The 15,914-nt window shown below is 35.6% G+C and overlaps 1 protein-coding gene across 1 annotated transcript in view; it reads right to left on the bottom strand.

The window, feature by feature from the left end:
* The window catches only part of LOC110198225 (PALM2-AKAP2 fusion protein), a 267,027-nt gene that overhangs the window by 180,564 nt on the left and 70,549 nt on the right, over positions 1-15,914 (bottom strand). The window contains exon 2 of the mRNA XM_078152851.1: positions 3,141-3,223. Within this exon, the coding sequence (XP_078008977.1) occupies positions 3,141-3,152 (12 nt within the window). The 5' untranslated portion in view covers positions 3,153-3,223. The remainder of the gene's footprint in view (positions 1-3,140; positions 3,224-15,914) is intronic.

Here is a 15,914-nt window from a genome sequence, read left to right as displayed (position 1 = left end):
AGCAATAAATATTTATCTCACTTGGAAAAGGAAGACAAATTTTTCTCTGTTGAACAGACAAAAAAGAAATTTTTTAGGAAAAAATAGGACTTACTTGATTACATTGAAATAAAAAATTTAACAAAAACAATATAACTGTGATGAAAAATAAAAATATTTGCAACAATGTTATCAGATAAAACCTGATAACTAAAAATTACAAAGAATGCCTATAGTTATAGGCATTCAATATAGACTATTCAATAGCAACATTATGTCTACAATGGTTAGTTAAATGATTAAAGGATATTTATAGAAAATTTACAAGAAAATATATAATTTATTTTCTTGAAAAATAATTTGCCAACAATTTTAAAATAAAAGATGGTAAATAATAATAAAAAAAAGGAAATAAAAATACTTGTGAGTCACAAAATTGCCACAAAACTGATAAGAATGACAAAATTCAAGTCTGGGAGCTTTTGGGGGAGAAATAGGTATGTTTATACATTGCAAATTGGGAATCTTTTCAGAGAGCAACCTGGCAGAATATTTACAGGAATTATGGCACATCCTTTGACCCAATAACACCCCCACTGGGAATATACCCTAGCAGTGTTATTAAAAAAGGGGAAAAAAGAACTATTTTTACAAAAGTATTTATAGCAGTATAATTTATAATGGTGAAAATCTGGAAACAACCTGAATACCCAGCAGTTGGGGGAGAGCTAAACAAAATGTGTCATGTCAGTATAGTGGAATATATAATAAAACTTCAGAAGGACAGATATGAAGAATACAATTATATTAAAGACATGAAAAAAGCAGTATGCAAAATGCAGACACAGTTTTTAGAAGGAAATATATGCATGACTATAGATATATGTAGAGGAAAAAAAATGATCAATGATTAGAAAGAGAGAAAATGATAGAAACAGGTAGGTAGTATGAGGCAGTTGCTGGTAGAGTCAATAGAATGCTGAGCCTGGAGTCAGAAGGACGTGAGTGCAAATTCAGCCTCCAACCTTACTAGCTCAGTGACCCAGAGCAAGTCAATTTAAGTTCAGTTTCCTCATCTGTGAAATGGGGTTTTGTTGTTTTCCAGTTGTTTAAGTTATATCCAATTCTTTGTGACCCTATTTGGGGTTTTCTTGGCAAAGATACTGGAGTGGTTGGCCATTTCCTTCTCAAGCTCATTTTACAGATGAGGACACTGAGGCAAACAGAGTAAAATGACTTGCCCAGGGTCACAGAGCTAGAAGTGTCTGTTGCCAAATTTGAACTCAGGTCTGCCTAGTGCTCTATAAAGATCAATCAACAAACATTTATTAAATGTCTTCTATAAGCTAGGTACTGTGCTAAGCTCTGGGTATACAAAAAGAGGCAAAACACAGTCCCTGCCCTCAAATAACTCAACAATCTAATGGGAGAGACAACAAATAAACAAATGTGTGTGTACAAACAAGCTACATATAGAATAAATAGGAAATGATTAACAGAGGGAAGGCATTAGAATTAAGAGGGGTTAGGAAAAAAAGCTTCCTGTAGAGGATAGGATTTTAATTGGGACTTAAAGGAATACAGGAAAGCCAGTAGAGGAAATAAGGAGAACATCCCAGGCATGGGAGATAGCCAGAAAAAATCCCTAGAGCTCAGAGATGGAATGGCCAGGAGTCCAGTCGCTGGAATGAAGAGTAGCATCAGGGAATAAGGTGCAAGAAGAGGACTAGAGATGTAGGAGGGGGCTAGGTCATGAAGGCTTTTGAACACCAAGCAGATGATTTTGTATTTAATCCTAGAGGCACTGGAGTTTATTGAGCAGGAGAGTGACCTGGTCACTTACAATAATAATGTAATAATGATAATAATGATAGCACCTACCTCTCAGGGTTGTAGAGAGAATAAAATGGGATATTTGTAAAGTGCTTTGCAAACCTTAAATCTCTATATAAATGCCAGCTATTGATAGTAGTAGTAATTTGTCAAAGTTCATTTTAATGTAATTAGTTTCAAATGTAAGTAGAATCAATTTTGTTGTTTAAAGAAAAACACACAATTACTTTGAATGAATAAAATGGAACACTATCCAGTGATTCCTTCTTAGGGACCATCTGTCTTTTGGCCTATGATACAAGAATTGGCTGAGCAGTAGCTTTCTAGATCATATATTTGCAGGATTTAGAGCTTGAAAAGATCTTTTTATGCATCTGACAACTTGTATTACAGATTCAGCAATGATGATCTCATGCAAGCTTATTCATCTGCTAATTAGATTTGGATTCCAGAATGACACATTTTATTAACCTCTGGTCATTGCAGTGCTAACTAGAGTGGGCTGCTAATTCCAGACAACAGTGGAAATTATGTGTCTGGATCAAAACTGTTTTTTGTGGTTCTTTCACTATGACCAATAGAGGCAAGACCTTCCAGCTTGCTGGACTTCTAAATGGATGTCTATACCACACAGTGGTGGACTGAAACTACTGAAAAATATTATGTGTAAAGATGTAGCAAAGTTAATACTAATAGTACATATTTGCATAGTCAGTCAACAAGCATTTATTAAGTACCATTATGAGCCAGGTCCTGTGCTAAGCCCTGGGTATACAAAGAAGCAGAAATGCTTGTTCCTGCTCTCAAGGCACTAACAGTCAAATGACATAGATATTACTGGTTTGTAAAGTGCCTCCTGCACAACAATCCTATGCAGTAAGCAGTCCAAGTATTTCTACTAGTGAGGAAACAGATTTAGACAGGTCAGAAAATCTGTGAGTCACATGCAAGAGCCATAACTCAAATCCAGATCTTTATTCCTAGTCCAAGACACTTTCGAATACACCATGATGCCTTATGTCAGGTTACCCCTGACACACATGTTTTAGAATATGGTTCAAAGTTATTTTCCTAACCCAGAACCCAAATTAAAGGAAATTCCACATCTGGTCCCTTCATCAAGTTCTATAATTATCTAGAAAGGAAATCCTACCACCTGAAGACAGTCATCTCAGCTACTGGTCAACGAATCTGCCACATCAACCCTTTGCTTGCATACAAAATGAACACCCTCAATGTCAGAGTATGGATTTTTCCTAGGAATGGGTAGCAAGAAAGTGGACATGTTTCTGTAGTTTGTGATAAAAACTAAGTGTAGGTAGACTTACCTGTATAGTCATTTCTGTGTCAAAAGTTTCTAATGGATTGAAGGTTTTCTGATCACATGGCAGCACACTGTCCCACTGAGATCCTGCAAGGCAAAGCATATATTTTTATTTTTATTTTTTTTTAATTTTAATTAAAAAATTTTTTTTCTTCCATATGCTTTTGAGTTGAAAATTTTTCTCCCTTTTCCTCCCCCCCACCCTCCCCAAGACAGCGCACAATCTGACATAGGCTTTACATTTACATACCCATTACACATATTTTCACATTAGTGAAGTTGTAAGTAAAAATTAAAACCAATAGGAGGAACCATCAGAAAGATGAAACAAAACTCAACAGAAGGTAAAAATAAGTGATAGCGATTCGACTTCCATAGTTCTTTCTTTGGATGTGGACAGCATTTTCCATCCCGAGGCCTCTGGAGATGTCTTAGATCCTCGTAATGCTGAGAAGGTTTCAGTTTAACATTCTTAGTCACTGCATACCGTGGCTGTTATTGTGTACAAAGTCCTCTTGGTTCTGCTCACTTCACTCAGCATCAGACCATATAAGTCTTTCCAGGTTTTTCCAAAGTCAGCCTGTTCATCATTTCTTATAGCACAATAGTATTCCATTACATTCATATACCACAACTTGCTCAGCCATTCCCCAATTGATGGGCATCCTCTCAATTTCCAATTCTTTGCCACCACAAAAAGAGCTGCAAAGCATATATTTTTAAATAATAAAGTTCTCTGCTTTGGACTAATAATAATCTCATTGTGGAGGAAAAAAAAAAAGAAAAAAGAAGCACAAAACACCTGACTGAAAGTCAGAAAACCCCAGGTCAAATACTGCTTCTGCCCTTAAGTAGCTGTAAGACCTTGGGCAACTCATTAAGAAAATACACACACCTCTGTGCCTCAGTTTCTCCATCTATTAAAAATAAATAATACTTGTATTAACTATCTTGTAGAGCTATTATAAGGAAAGTCTTTGTAAACTATATAATAATATTATAAAGGAATTATTATCCTGTAAGTTATAGTTGAATTATTACTTTTTAATAGTTAATTGATTAACCACAGGAAGATTACTCTGATAACTTTCTACAAATCTTGTTTTCAAGTTCAATGTCAATTAGTTCCTATTCTACTTTAAACAATTACTTCTAGCTGGTTTCTTGATCCCTCTATGGTGAAGAAAAGCTCTTTTAAACCCAAACTACTTAATCATTAGCCATCAAGTAAGGTTTGAGAAAGGGCACAGACCTGGATCAGTATAAAAGAAAGATTTCCAGCATTGAGTGGATACGAGGGTCAGGGGATTGGGATGGGGAAAGTGGAATGCTTTACAATTCCAGTCTTCCCAATATGGCTTTATTATTTAGTTTGAAGTGAATTCTGGGAACACTGAAATACACATTTAAATTTAAGTATAAAAACATAATCCAAAATCAAGTAGCAGAGGCTTTTGGATTACCTTGCTGTCTTGGATTACTAATATCCTGCAATAGAATGAAGACTCAAAGGATGACTTATTTTTGTTTTGTTTTTTAACTTACTCCTTGCTTCTCCCTAGGTGCTCACATACCCTGCCCTTTTCCCTTCTCTCTCCATGTACTTGGGTAGATATGAAAAAGCAAATAGACTGTTTTGGGAGAGGATGAATTCCCCATCACTGGAAATATCTGAACAGTGGAAGGAAAACATTTGTCAGGGACATTGATGGAGATTTCTACATTGTTACAAGGCTGAACGAAATGACCAATAAGGTCCTTTCTACATCTGAAATTAAATGAAACATTAGCATTCTTTCTTTCTTAGGCAGTTAGTTTACATGCAAGTTCACAAAATATTGTTGCTTCCATTCTCAAAGTAGAGAATATGAACTGATCTCATGAACTATTTCAGAAGATAACATAGAAAAACTTCACTAATTAAAAAAAATTTTTTTAGGCAATTGGGGTTAAGTGACTTGCCCAGGGTCACACAGCTAGTTAAGTGTCAAGTGTTTTGGTCTGAGGCCACATTTGAACTCAGGTCCTCTTTCTCTATCTACTATGCCACCTAGCTGCCCCAAATTTAAATTAATTTTAATAAGGTCAGTTTGAAATGGCCCAAAAGTCAAAATTAACAGCTTTTTTAAAATGACATTTTATTATTAATTTATTATTTTCAAGTCCAATGACTCCAACTGGAGAAATAAAGTATTGTTTAGTAGCATTCCTCAAAGAAACTGCTGAAATAGGAAGATAAGAATGCTTTATAATTAATATGTCAAGTATTTGTAAATGGGGTATTTAAAAGTAAAGAAAAGTTTAAGGGAGTTAAACATTACATTTTTTTGTGCTTAGAAATTATTTCTTCCCTTCTTGACCATACAAGTGAAAACTTTAACCCAGTCCCTGTCTAATTATTATAAATTCTGATAGTAGCAGAGTCTAAAGTTTAATTGTACTTATTTACTAAGAACTCTCTCTTCTTCCTTCTTCCTCATGTCACAGTCCCTTGATTTCATGTCCAACCATTTCCTCCTTTCCTCAAGTGTCTGTTAAATAGGTGATCCTCTCCCTCACCAAGGCCGACTCCTCTGCTCATACCCTTGATCCTGTCCTTTCCTGCCTTCTTCAGCATTCTTTGAAAAAGCTCTTTTCTCCTCCTCCTTTTCTTGAGGAAGGTAGCATCTCTTTTGTTTTTTGCTGTAATATCCCTAAACGTAGCAGAGTGCCTTGTAAATAGTAGTTAATAAATATTGCTTGAAATTACAGTCAATGAAATGGATCTGAAATTAGTACAAAAAGTAATTTCCTGTTCACTTTTTTTTAGATCTTGAGTCTTGAGCTAGAAAAAACAGATGGAAAGAGTCACCCCTAAATACTATCTCTTGAAGAAGAGCGTCTGCTCTGAACTGATCAACTGAATCATCTTTATTTAACGGGGCTAAAAGGGCCTAGAGCCTAGAGGGCAGTGCCTGCAGTGAGATGCCATTTGCTGATGTCAATAAATGCTCTTGACAACAATTTAACTCAAGAAGCATTCATTATATACCTACTGTATGTAAGAAATTGTGATAGGCATTACATACTATAAAGACAAAAAAGAGAGAAAGAGAAAATTTCTGTCCTCAAAGAGCTTATATCCTACTGGAAAAAGAAAAGAGGATGGATGCTAGGAGGGAGAAAAAGATGTGGACATGATTTTATCTTTGCTATCAGGCAAGAATGTGCCTTAAGCAGCCTAGCCATAGTAATTAAGAAGCTTTACAAAGATAATCATAGAGCTGGGAGGAATAGTAGGTGCTTAGCAAATGTTGCTGATTGGTTGAATAATCATTCCAACTTATAAAGCACTTTGGCTTGATATTTATAGTCTGATTTTGATCATTTCATCAGCTATGTAAAACAGGTATTTTGAATATTATTATCCATATTCTGAAGATAAGGAAATTGAGGTGAAATCACTTGAGCAAGGTCATGCAACTTGTAAGTAAGGGACCCAGGACTCAAATTTGGGTCCCAAATTTCCAGGACCAATGCTCTGTCCACTAAGGTTATCAATTATGTTGCTTACAAAGTTCCCTCCAGCTTTAATAATTTCTCTGACCTCCAAAATCTTCCCATAATTTATAAGACTGTCCCAAAAATGTTACTGCAATTTTAAACTTTAATAATTTCAGAAATATGCATGTCACTAAGTTACAAAAACACCATTTAAACATTGGATCATTTAAATTTATTTTATACTTATTTAATTTTATGAATTTTGAATAACAAATTTTTAATTTCCATTTTTAACAAGCTTCTGGATGACACTTTTTTTCATTAGTCAAGAAGAATTACAACCAATGGGAGGAGCTATGAGAAAGAAAAAACAAAACAACAACAAAAGAGAGCAAACGGTATGCTTCCATCTGCATTCACATTCCATAATTCTTTCTCTAGACGTGGACAGCATTTTCCATCATGAGTCTTTTGGAGTCATCTTAGATCTTTGCATTGCTGAGAAGAGCCAAGTCTAAGAAACTTAGTCATCGCACAATGTGACTGTTACTATGTACAATGTTCTCCTAGTTTTGCTCACTTTACTCAGCATAAGTTCATGTTAAGTCCTTCCAGGTTTTTCTGTTGCCTGTCTGCTCACCATTTCTTACAGAATAATAATATTCCATTACATTCATATACCACAACTTGTTCAGCCATTCCCCAATTGATGGACATCCCCTCAATTTCCAATTCTTTGCAACCACAGAAAGAGCTGCTATAAATATTTTTGTATATGAGAGTCCTTTTCCCGTTTTTATGATCTCTTTAGGATACAGACCTTGAAGTGGTATTGCTGGGTCAAAAGGTATGCACAATTTTATAGCCCTTTGGGCATAATTCCAAATTGCTCTCCGGAATGATTGGATCATTTCAGAACTCCACCAACAATGTATTAGTGTCCCAATTTTCCCCACATCTTCTCCAACATTTATCATTGTCCTGTTTTGTCATGTTAGCCAATCTGATAGGTGTGATGTGGTACCTCAGAGTCATTTTGATTTGCATTTCTCTAATGAGTAGTGATTTAATACATTTTTTCACATGTCTCTAGACAGCTTTAGTTTCTTCTTCTGAAAACTGCCTGTTCATAGCCTTTGACCATTTATCAATTGGGGAATGACTTATTTTCTTATAAATTGACTCAGTTCTCTATATATTTTAGAAATGAGGCCTTATTAGAGTAACTGACTATAAAAATTGTTTCCCAGCTTTCTGGGATAATAAATGGGATAACTAACAAATGTTAGTTTTGTTTCTTGTTTGCCTATTCTAATGCCTATTCTAATTCCTTTGATTTCTTTTTCTTCTCTTGTAGCTAAAGCTAACATTTCTAATACAATACTGAATAATGGTGATAATAGACATCCTTGTTTCAGCCCTGATCTTATTGGAAATGCTTCTAGCTTATCCCCATTACACATAATACTTGCTGACAGTTTTAGATAGATGCTACTTGTCATTTTAAGGAAGACTCCATTTATTTCTATGTTCTCTAGTGGTTTTTTGTCAAAAGCTTTTTCTGAATATATTGAGATAATTATATGATTTCTATTAGTTTTGTTGTTGATATGGTCAATTATGCTGATAATTTTCCTAATATTGAACCAGCCTTGCATTCCTGATATAAATCCTATATGGTCATAGTGTATTATCTTCAAGATAAGTTGTAGTAATTTCCTTGCTAATATTTTATTTAAAATTTTTGCGTCTATATTCATTAAGGAAATTTGCCTATAATTTTCTTTCTCTGTTTTTCTCGGTTTAGATATCAACACCATAATTATATCATAAAAAGAATTTGGTACAACTCCTCCTATTTTCCCAAATAGTTTATATAGCATTGGAATTAACTTCTGTAAATGTTTGATAGAATTCACTTGTAAATTCATCTGGCCCTGGAGATTTTTTTCTTAGGGAATTCATTGATAGCTTGTTCAATTTCTTTTTCTGAAATGGGGTTAAGTATTTTATTTCCTCTTCCATTAATCTGGGCAATTTATATTTTTGTAAATATTCATCCATTTCACTAAGATTGTCAAATTTATTGGCATCAAGTTGCGCATAATTTCTTATTCATTGGTGGTTCATTTTTGTTACTGGTAATTACCAAATTTGGTTTTCGTCTTTCTTTTTTAAATCAAATTCACCAAAGGTTTATCTGTTTTATTGTTTTTTTTTAAAACCAGCTCTTAGTTTTATTTATTAGTTCAATAGTTTCCTTAATTTCAATTTTATTAATCTTTCCTTTGGTTTTCAGAAGTTCTAATTTGTTATTTAATTGGGGATTTTTAATTTGTTCTTTCTCTAACTTTTTTAGCTGCATGCCCAATTCATTGTTCTCCTCTTTCTCTATTTTATTCATGTAAGCATTTAGAGATACAAAACTTCCCCTAAGAACTACTTTCACTGCATCCCATAAGTTTTGGTATGTTGTCTCATTATGTCATTCTCTTGGATGAAATTAGTGATTGTTTCTATTATTTGTTGTTTGACCCAATCATTCTTTAGGATTTGATTATTTAGTTTCCAATTAATTTTTAGTCTATCTTTCCATGGCCCTTTATTACATGTAATTTTTATTACATCATGATCTGAAAAGGATGCATTTAATATTTCTGCCTTTTTGCATTGGATTGTGAGGATTTTACGCCCTAATATACATAGTCAATTTTTGTGTAGGTGCCATGTACTGCCAAGAAAAAGGTACATTCATTTCTATCCCCACTCAATTTTCTCCAGAGGTCTACTATTTCTAACTTTTCTAAATTTCAATTCATCTCCTTAAATTCTTTCTTGTTTACTTTTTCCTCTCTCTCTCTCTCTCTCTCTCTCTCTCTCTCTCTCTCTCTCTCTCTCTCTGTCTCTCTCTCTTTTTTTTTTTTTAGTGAGGCAATCAGGGTTGCCCAGAGTCCCACAGGTAGTAAGTGTTATGTGTCTGAGACCGGATTTGAACTCAGGTCCTCCTGATTCCAGGGCCGGTGCTCTATCCACTGTACCACCTAGCTGCCCTTTTTCTTGTTTATTTTGTGGTTAGATTTATCTAGTTCCAAGAGGGGTAGGTTGAGGTCCCCCACTAGTATAGTTTGTTGTTTATTTCTTCCTGTAACTCCCTTAACTTCTCCTCTAAGAATCTGGATGCTATACCACTTGGTGCATTTTAATGATATTACTTCATGTCTATTGTACCTTTTGGCAGGATGTAGTTTCCTTCCTTATCTCTTTTAATTAGATCTAGTTTTGCTTTTGCTTTGTCTGAGATCAGGATTGCTACCCTGCTTTTTTTTACTTCAGCTGAAGCATAATATATGCTTCTCCAGCCTTTTACCTTTACTCTGTGTATATCCTTCTGCTTCAAATGTGTTTCTTGTAAACAACATATTGTAGGATTATGGTTTTTAATCCACTCTGTTATTCACTTCCATTTTATGGGAGAGTTCATCCCATTCACATTCACGTATACGTTTCTATGTGTGTCTTTCTCTCCATCCTATTTCCCCCGCCCTGTGTATGTTTTTTCTCTCCTTTCTTCCTTTCCCTCCTCACTAGAGTTTTGCTTGTGCCTCCTTCAATGTGCCCTATCTTCTATCAGCCCCTCTTTTTCCTTACTACTTCTTCTCTCCTTTCTATCCCCCCTCCCTTTTCTTTTCCCTTTCCCCTCTTATTTCCTATAGGGTAAGTTAGATTATGTTATTCCCTCTTTGAATCAAATCTGATGCGAGTAAGGTTCAAACAGTGCTCATCTCCCTGCCTCCTTTCCTTCTACAGTAATAGATCTTTGTGCCTCTTCATGTGATATAATTTTCTCTTGTCTGCTTCTTACTTTCCTCTTCTCCCAGTACAATCCTTTTTCACCACTTAATTAGATTTTTAATCATCACATCAAAGTCAACTTATACCCACACTCTCGGTCTATGTATACCCTTTCTAAATGTCATAATAAAGATACAGTCCTCAAAAGTTACAAGTATCATCTTCCTTTGTAGGGATGTAAACAGTTTGCCCTTATTGAATAATGTGTTTTTTTTTCTTTCCTGTTTACCTTTTTATACGTCTCTTGAGTCTTGTATTTGAAGATCAAATTTTCTGTTGAGCTCTGGCTTTTCATCAGGAAGGTTTGGGAGTCTCCTATTTTGTTGAATATCCAACTACTCCCCTGAAAGATTATGCTTAATTTTGCTGGGTAGCTGATCCTTGGTTGTAATCCAAGCTCCTTTGCCTTATGGAATATCATATTCTAAGCCCTCCAATCTTTTAATGTAGAAGCTGCAAGGTCCTACATAATTCTGACTGAGGTTCCTCAATATTTAAATTGTTTCTTTCTGCCTGTTTGCAGTATTCTCTCTTTGACATAATCATTTTGGAATCTGGCTACAATATTCCTTGGAATTTTCAATTTGCGATCTCTTTCCAGAGGTGATTAGTGGATTCTTTCAATGACTACTTTACTCTCTGGTTCTAGGACCTCAGGGCAGTTTTTTTTCTTTTTCAGTTTTCTTGAAAGATGCTGTCCAGGCTCTTTTTTTCATCATGGCTTTCAGGTAGACCAATAAGTTATAAATTATCACTCCTGGATCTATTTTCTAGGTCAGTTGTTTTTCTAATGAGGTATTTCATGTTTTCTTCTATTTTTTCATTCTTTTGATTTTGTTTGACCAATTCTTGATCTCTCATAGAGTCATTAGCTTCCACTTGCCCTATTCTGACTTTTAAAGAGTTGTTTTCTTCAATTAGCTTTTGTGCCTCCTTTTCCATTTGGCCAATTCTACTTTTTAGAGAGTTATTTTCTTCAGTGTACTTTTTTTTTTCCATTTGGCCAATTGTATTTTTTAAGGACTTGTTTTCTACAATCAATTTTTGTCCTTCCTTTTCCAAGCTATTGACTCTCTCTTGCATACCTCTTGTTTCTTTCCCCAATCTTTCTTCTACCTCTCTTATTTGACTTTTAAAATACTTCTTGAGCTCTTCCAAGAAGGCTTTTTGGGCTTGAGACCAGTTCATATTCCCCTTTGAGATTAAAGATGTGGGTATATTGATAATGTTGTCCTCTTCTGAATTTGTGTTTTGATCTTCCGTGTCTGTCCCCATAATAAGAATCTATGGTCATTGTCCATTTCTGCTTTTTGCTCATGATGTTTACCTATTTCCTGGCATTTAAAGTTGAGCTCTCCTGCTGGAGCACCAGGGACCTGGTCACTGGCTTTGTGTGCTGGGGCCTGGGGTGCTAGTAGCTGGAGGTTGTAGGGTCTGGCAGCTTACCTCGTGCTGCTGGGGTCAGCAACACTGAAGCCCTCAAGATTGGAGTGGGGTCTGTCTCCTGGAGCCTACTCACTCAGGCTGCTCTGAAGCACTGGAAGATTTGGCTGCTGGAGGATGCAGCCTGCCCTTCTGAAGTTGTGTGGAAGCACGAGGAGTTTTCTGAGCTGGCGTCTACCAATTCTCCTGCCTGTGCCAAAGCACTTGGGAGGTCCTGGTGTTGGTGCTTACCTACTCCATCACCCTGGGGCTCAGGATCTCCCCCTGGTTTGCTGAGGTGGGGCTTGCCACTGGCTTTCTGGGACATCTCCCATTCTGTGTTCCCCTTCCACCAGAGTGAGAGGGACCTTTCCTGTTAATCCCCCAAGCTTCCCAGGCTACAAGACTGCTGCACCTCATCTTTCTGTTGGCTCAGCAGTATTTTCTGGGTCAAGAAGGAAGAATAAGGGCAACTTACTTCTTACTTCACCATCCTGGCTCTCAAAAGTCCCCTGGATGCCACTTTTTCAGACCAGTGGATTAGTAGAGAATGCCCTCTTATTTGTCTACCTTGGACACTTGATCTGGCTCCTAAAAGTATCTTGGATGCATCAAAACCCCATTCTGTGGATGATCTTAAGACTGGGATGACAATACAATCTTTTTAGTCATTGAGTATCAGATGAGGAAAATTTCTACAAAGTTAAAAAATTGTCTAGAGTGCTGTATATAGCATAAGATGATAGTTATGTTGAATTTTAATATGAAACAAATATTTTAAAAATCCAGATAATTAACATTCCAAATGTTGCTTTTGTAAGTTTGCAGCTTAAAAGTGTACTAAGACTTTTGGGATACTTTTTATCTTCCTGGTAAGAATTTCCATTCGAACTCTAACCTATTCGGTATATAAACTATAACATAATTACAGCATCTAACTGTAAACTTCACTTAGCTTATAACTATAAATAAAATAGAATAGATGTAGACTGGAGAATTTTTGTCTGTTGTCACACAAGCATCATAACTCATCCTGATTTCAGAGGATATCATATATAAATAATATGACCTATAAATATTGATACTAGTGTATTTGTTTGTGTCCTTAAAATATTTGTTTTCACACGACCATAGTTCTTTTCTTCCTTCCTTCTTTTGCTTAAAATATGACTTAATAAGATTATAAATCCCTCAGGGATAATAATCCTTTTCCAATCCCCCTAGCACCTTACATTGTGCTCAGTACACAGAATCACTGAATCTCAGAGTTGGAAGATATAACTGGTGTTATTTAATTCAACCCCACAGTTGACAGAATTGGTGCATCACCAACAAAAGATCAGCCATCCTTCAGGGCTAACTATCTTTTCTTTTTTTAGACCTCAAATATTAGAGACTATGTCCTCAGACAGCCCATTCTACTGTTGGGACTATAGCCCTAATTATTAGGAAGTTTTTCTTCATGGGGAGCTAAACCAACCTGTCTGAAACTCTCACCTAGCCACTCTTCCTCTGGGGCCAGGCTAAGCAAGCTGAATCCCTAATACCAAAGTAAGTACCTAGAGGTGGGCCTGCTTTTTGTGTTTGTATCCCCACCAGCCTTGCACCATGTCCTGAATACAGTAGGAGCTTAATAAATGCTCTTAAAATTGAAACAAATTTTGCCAGTATCCTCTGGCTGTAAAGAGAAAGGAAAGAAGATCTCAAAACACCTTGGGTGGACATCTACACTGAATTAATGGGATGTCAGGGACAAGAGTTGCTCAGGATGAAAAGACATGGAGAAGCAGTGATTTGAACCATTGGTGAAAACCTCCAAATTGATGGGATCACAGACCTATTGGAGTACTTAGGGTGAGACAGCGCTCTGCATACCTAAAGACAGCTCTTATGGACTCCCCAAATCTTCTTTTCTATAGGTAGTTCCTTCAAGGGCTCCTTAAATGGCACAATTTTGAGACCCTTCATTTTACTCTAGATATTTCCAGTCTGTCAATACTCTTTCTAACATTTAGTGCCAAAAACTAAACACAATATTATAGATGTAGTTATAGTAGAGAAGTATCTTCAAGGTCCTGGACACTATACTTCCCGTAATGCTTACTAAATTGAATTGAATAGAATCTTTTTTTGTTTTGTTTTGTCTTTGCAAGGCAATTGGGATTTGTAGATTCTATATTCTAATTTCTTTATAAATTGCCTTCCTCCCTGGGACTTGCATGAGAAACACTGGGATTCCTTACGAATACTACTACTTATATTAAGTAAGATAAGTAAGAAAACAATATATCAAGATATAAGTTCACCAGTAAGATCTACTGTTTAGCAGAGACAACAGGCTACACACTTATCTCTGTGTGAAGGAGATGGTTTTGGCTGAGTCTTTTCTCTAATAGTTATGATTTCATATTTATGTGTGTATGTGTTTACATGGACGTCTACTTTTGTTGGATCTGAGGAAATGATTCTAGACCTCAGGTTATTGTTTAGGAGATAGCGGGAAGCCAACTACACTTTATTTAATCTTGTTGACAATTTAGGGATGAAAAAAATTTAAATATAGATGAATGAAGGCAGAGCTTGGGGTGGGAGATGATAGCATCTCCCTGGTCATGTTGCTGTTGCTCTTTAGTTGTTTCAGTTGTGTCAGACTCTGCCTTTTCTTGGCAAAGATACTGGATTGGTTTGCCATTTCCTGCTACTGCTCATTTTACAGTTGAAGAACTGAAGCAAATAGGGTTAAGGGACTTGCCCAGGATCACACAGCTAGTAAGTGTCTGAAGACAGATTTAAACTCAGGAAGACTGGTCTCCTTGACTCCAGGCCCAGTACTCTATCCTCTCTGACAAGTAGCTGCCCCCTCTCTGCTCATACTTAAATTAAGTATTATTTAATATTTAAATAAGGAAAACTCTCAGGAAGCAGAGAGCAAAAGCATCCTGGCTCTGGTGTCATTAGTTCTGAGTTTGAATCCCAGCTTTAAAATTTATTTTCTGGGCAAGTTACTTAACTTCTATAGGCCTCAGTTTCTTTACCTGTAAAAATTAAGGGATTAATATGAGAGAATGCTCTAAATCTCCAATAATAAGAGAACTACAAATCAGAACCACTTTGAGCTTTTGTCATGAGCTTAGTAAACTTGCAAAGATGACAAAATATGGCAACAGTATTAAAGTGGTTATAAAAAGATGGGCATACTAAGGCATTGTTGGTGGGGCTTTAAATCGATTCATCCATTCTGAAAAGTAATTTGAAATTATGCAGACAAAACAATTGAAATATGCAGACTCTTTGACACAGAAATTCCATTTCTAGGAATATACTTCATGGAGTAAAAGAAAGGCTCCCTAGACACCAAAATATGTACAATAGCACTTTCTGTGTGATAGCAAAGAATTGGAAACAAATAACATGACCATCAATTAGGGAATGGTAAAACAAATTGTTATACATGAATGTAATGCAATATTATTTTGCTATAAGAAATGATGAATACAAAGAAGCATGAGGATTATATAAATTAATGAAAAGCGAAGTAAGCAGAATCAGAAGAACAATATACATGCTATCTATAAAATATTTATTAACTTCACATTTATGCTGTATACATACTTACGCATATATATAAAATAATATAAATACACAAACATAAATATATAAGCATTTACACTTACAAGTATCTTCATGTATATATTATAAAATGTGTTTCTCTCTCCTATTAGAATGTAAGCTACCCTGTGGGGATTGTTTATTTCTTTGTACTTATATGCCTAGAGCCTAGCAGAATGACTGGCACATAGAAGGTACTTTAAAAAATACATGTTGATTGATACTACAATATAAATGGGAAGAAAGCAATAAAACAATCACGCTGAATTCTGTGAAATTATAATGACCAAACTTGGCTCCAAAGAAGAAATATGAGAAGGTACCTCTCCCTACTTTTTTGTAGAGATGGGATAAATTATTATTATTACTGTAGGCATATAATATCAAACTTTTTCAGTGTGTTTTACTGAAC

Source organism: Phascolarctos cinereus, unplaced genomic scaffold (assembly GCF_003287225.1).
Source record: "Phascolarctos cinereus isolate Bilbo 61053 unplaced genomic scaffold, phaCin_HiC Scaffold_4;HRSCAF=312, whole genome shotgun sequence".
Taxonomy (NCBI): domain Eukaryota; kingdom Metazoa; phylum Chordata; class Mammalia; order Diprotodontia; family Phascolarctidae; genus Phascolarctos; species Phascolarctos cinereus.
Note: the sequence above shows the minus strand (reverse complement) of the source record. Positions and strands in the feature narration are given on the sequence as shown.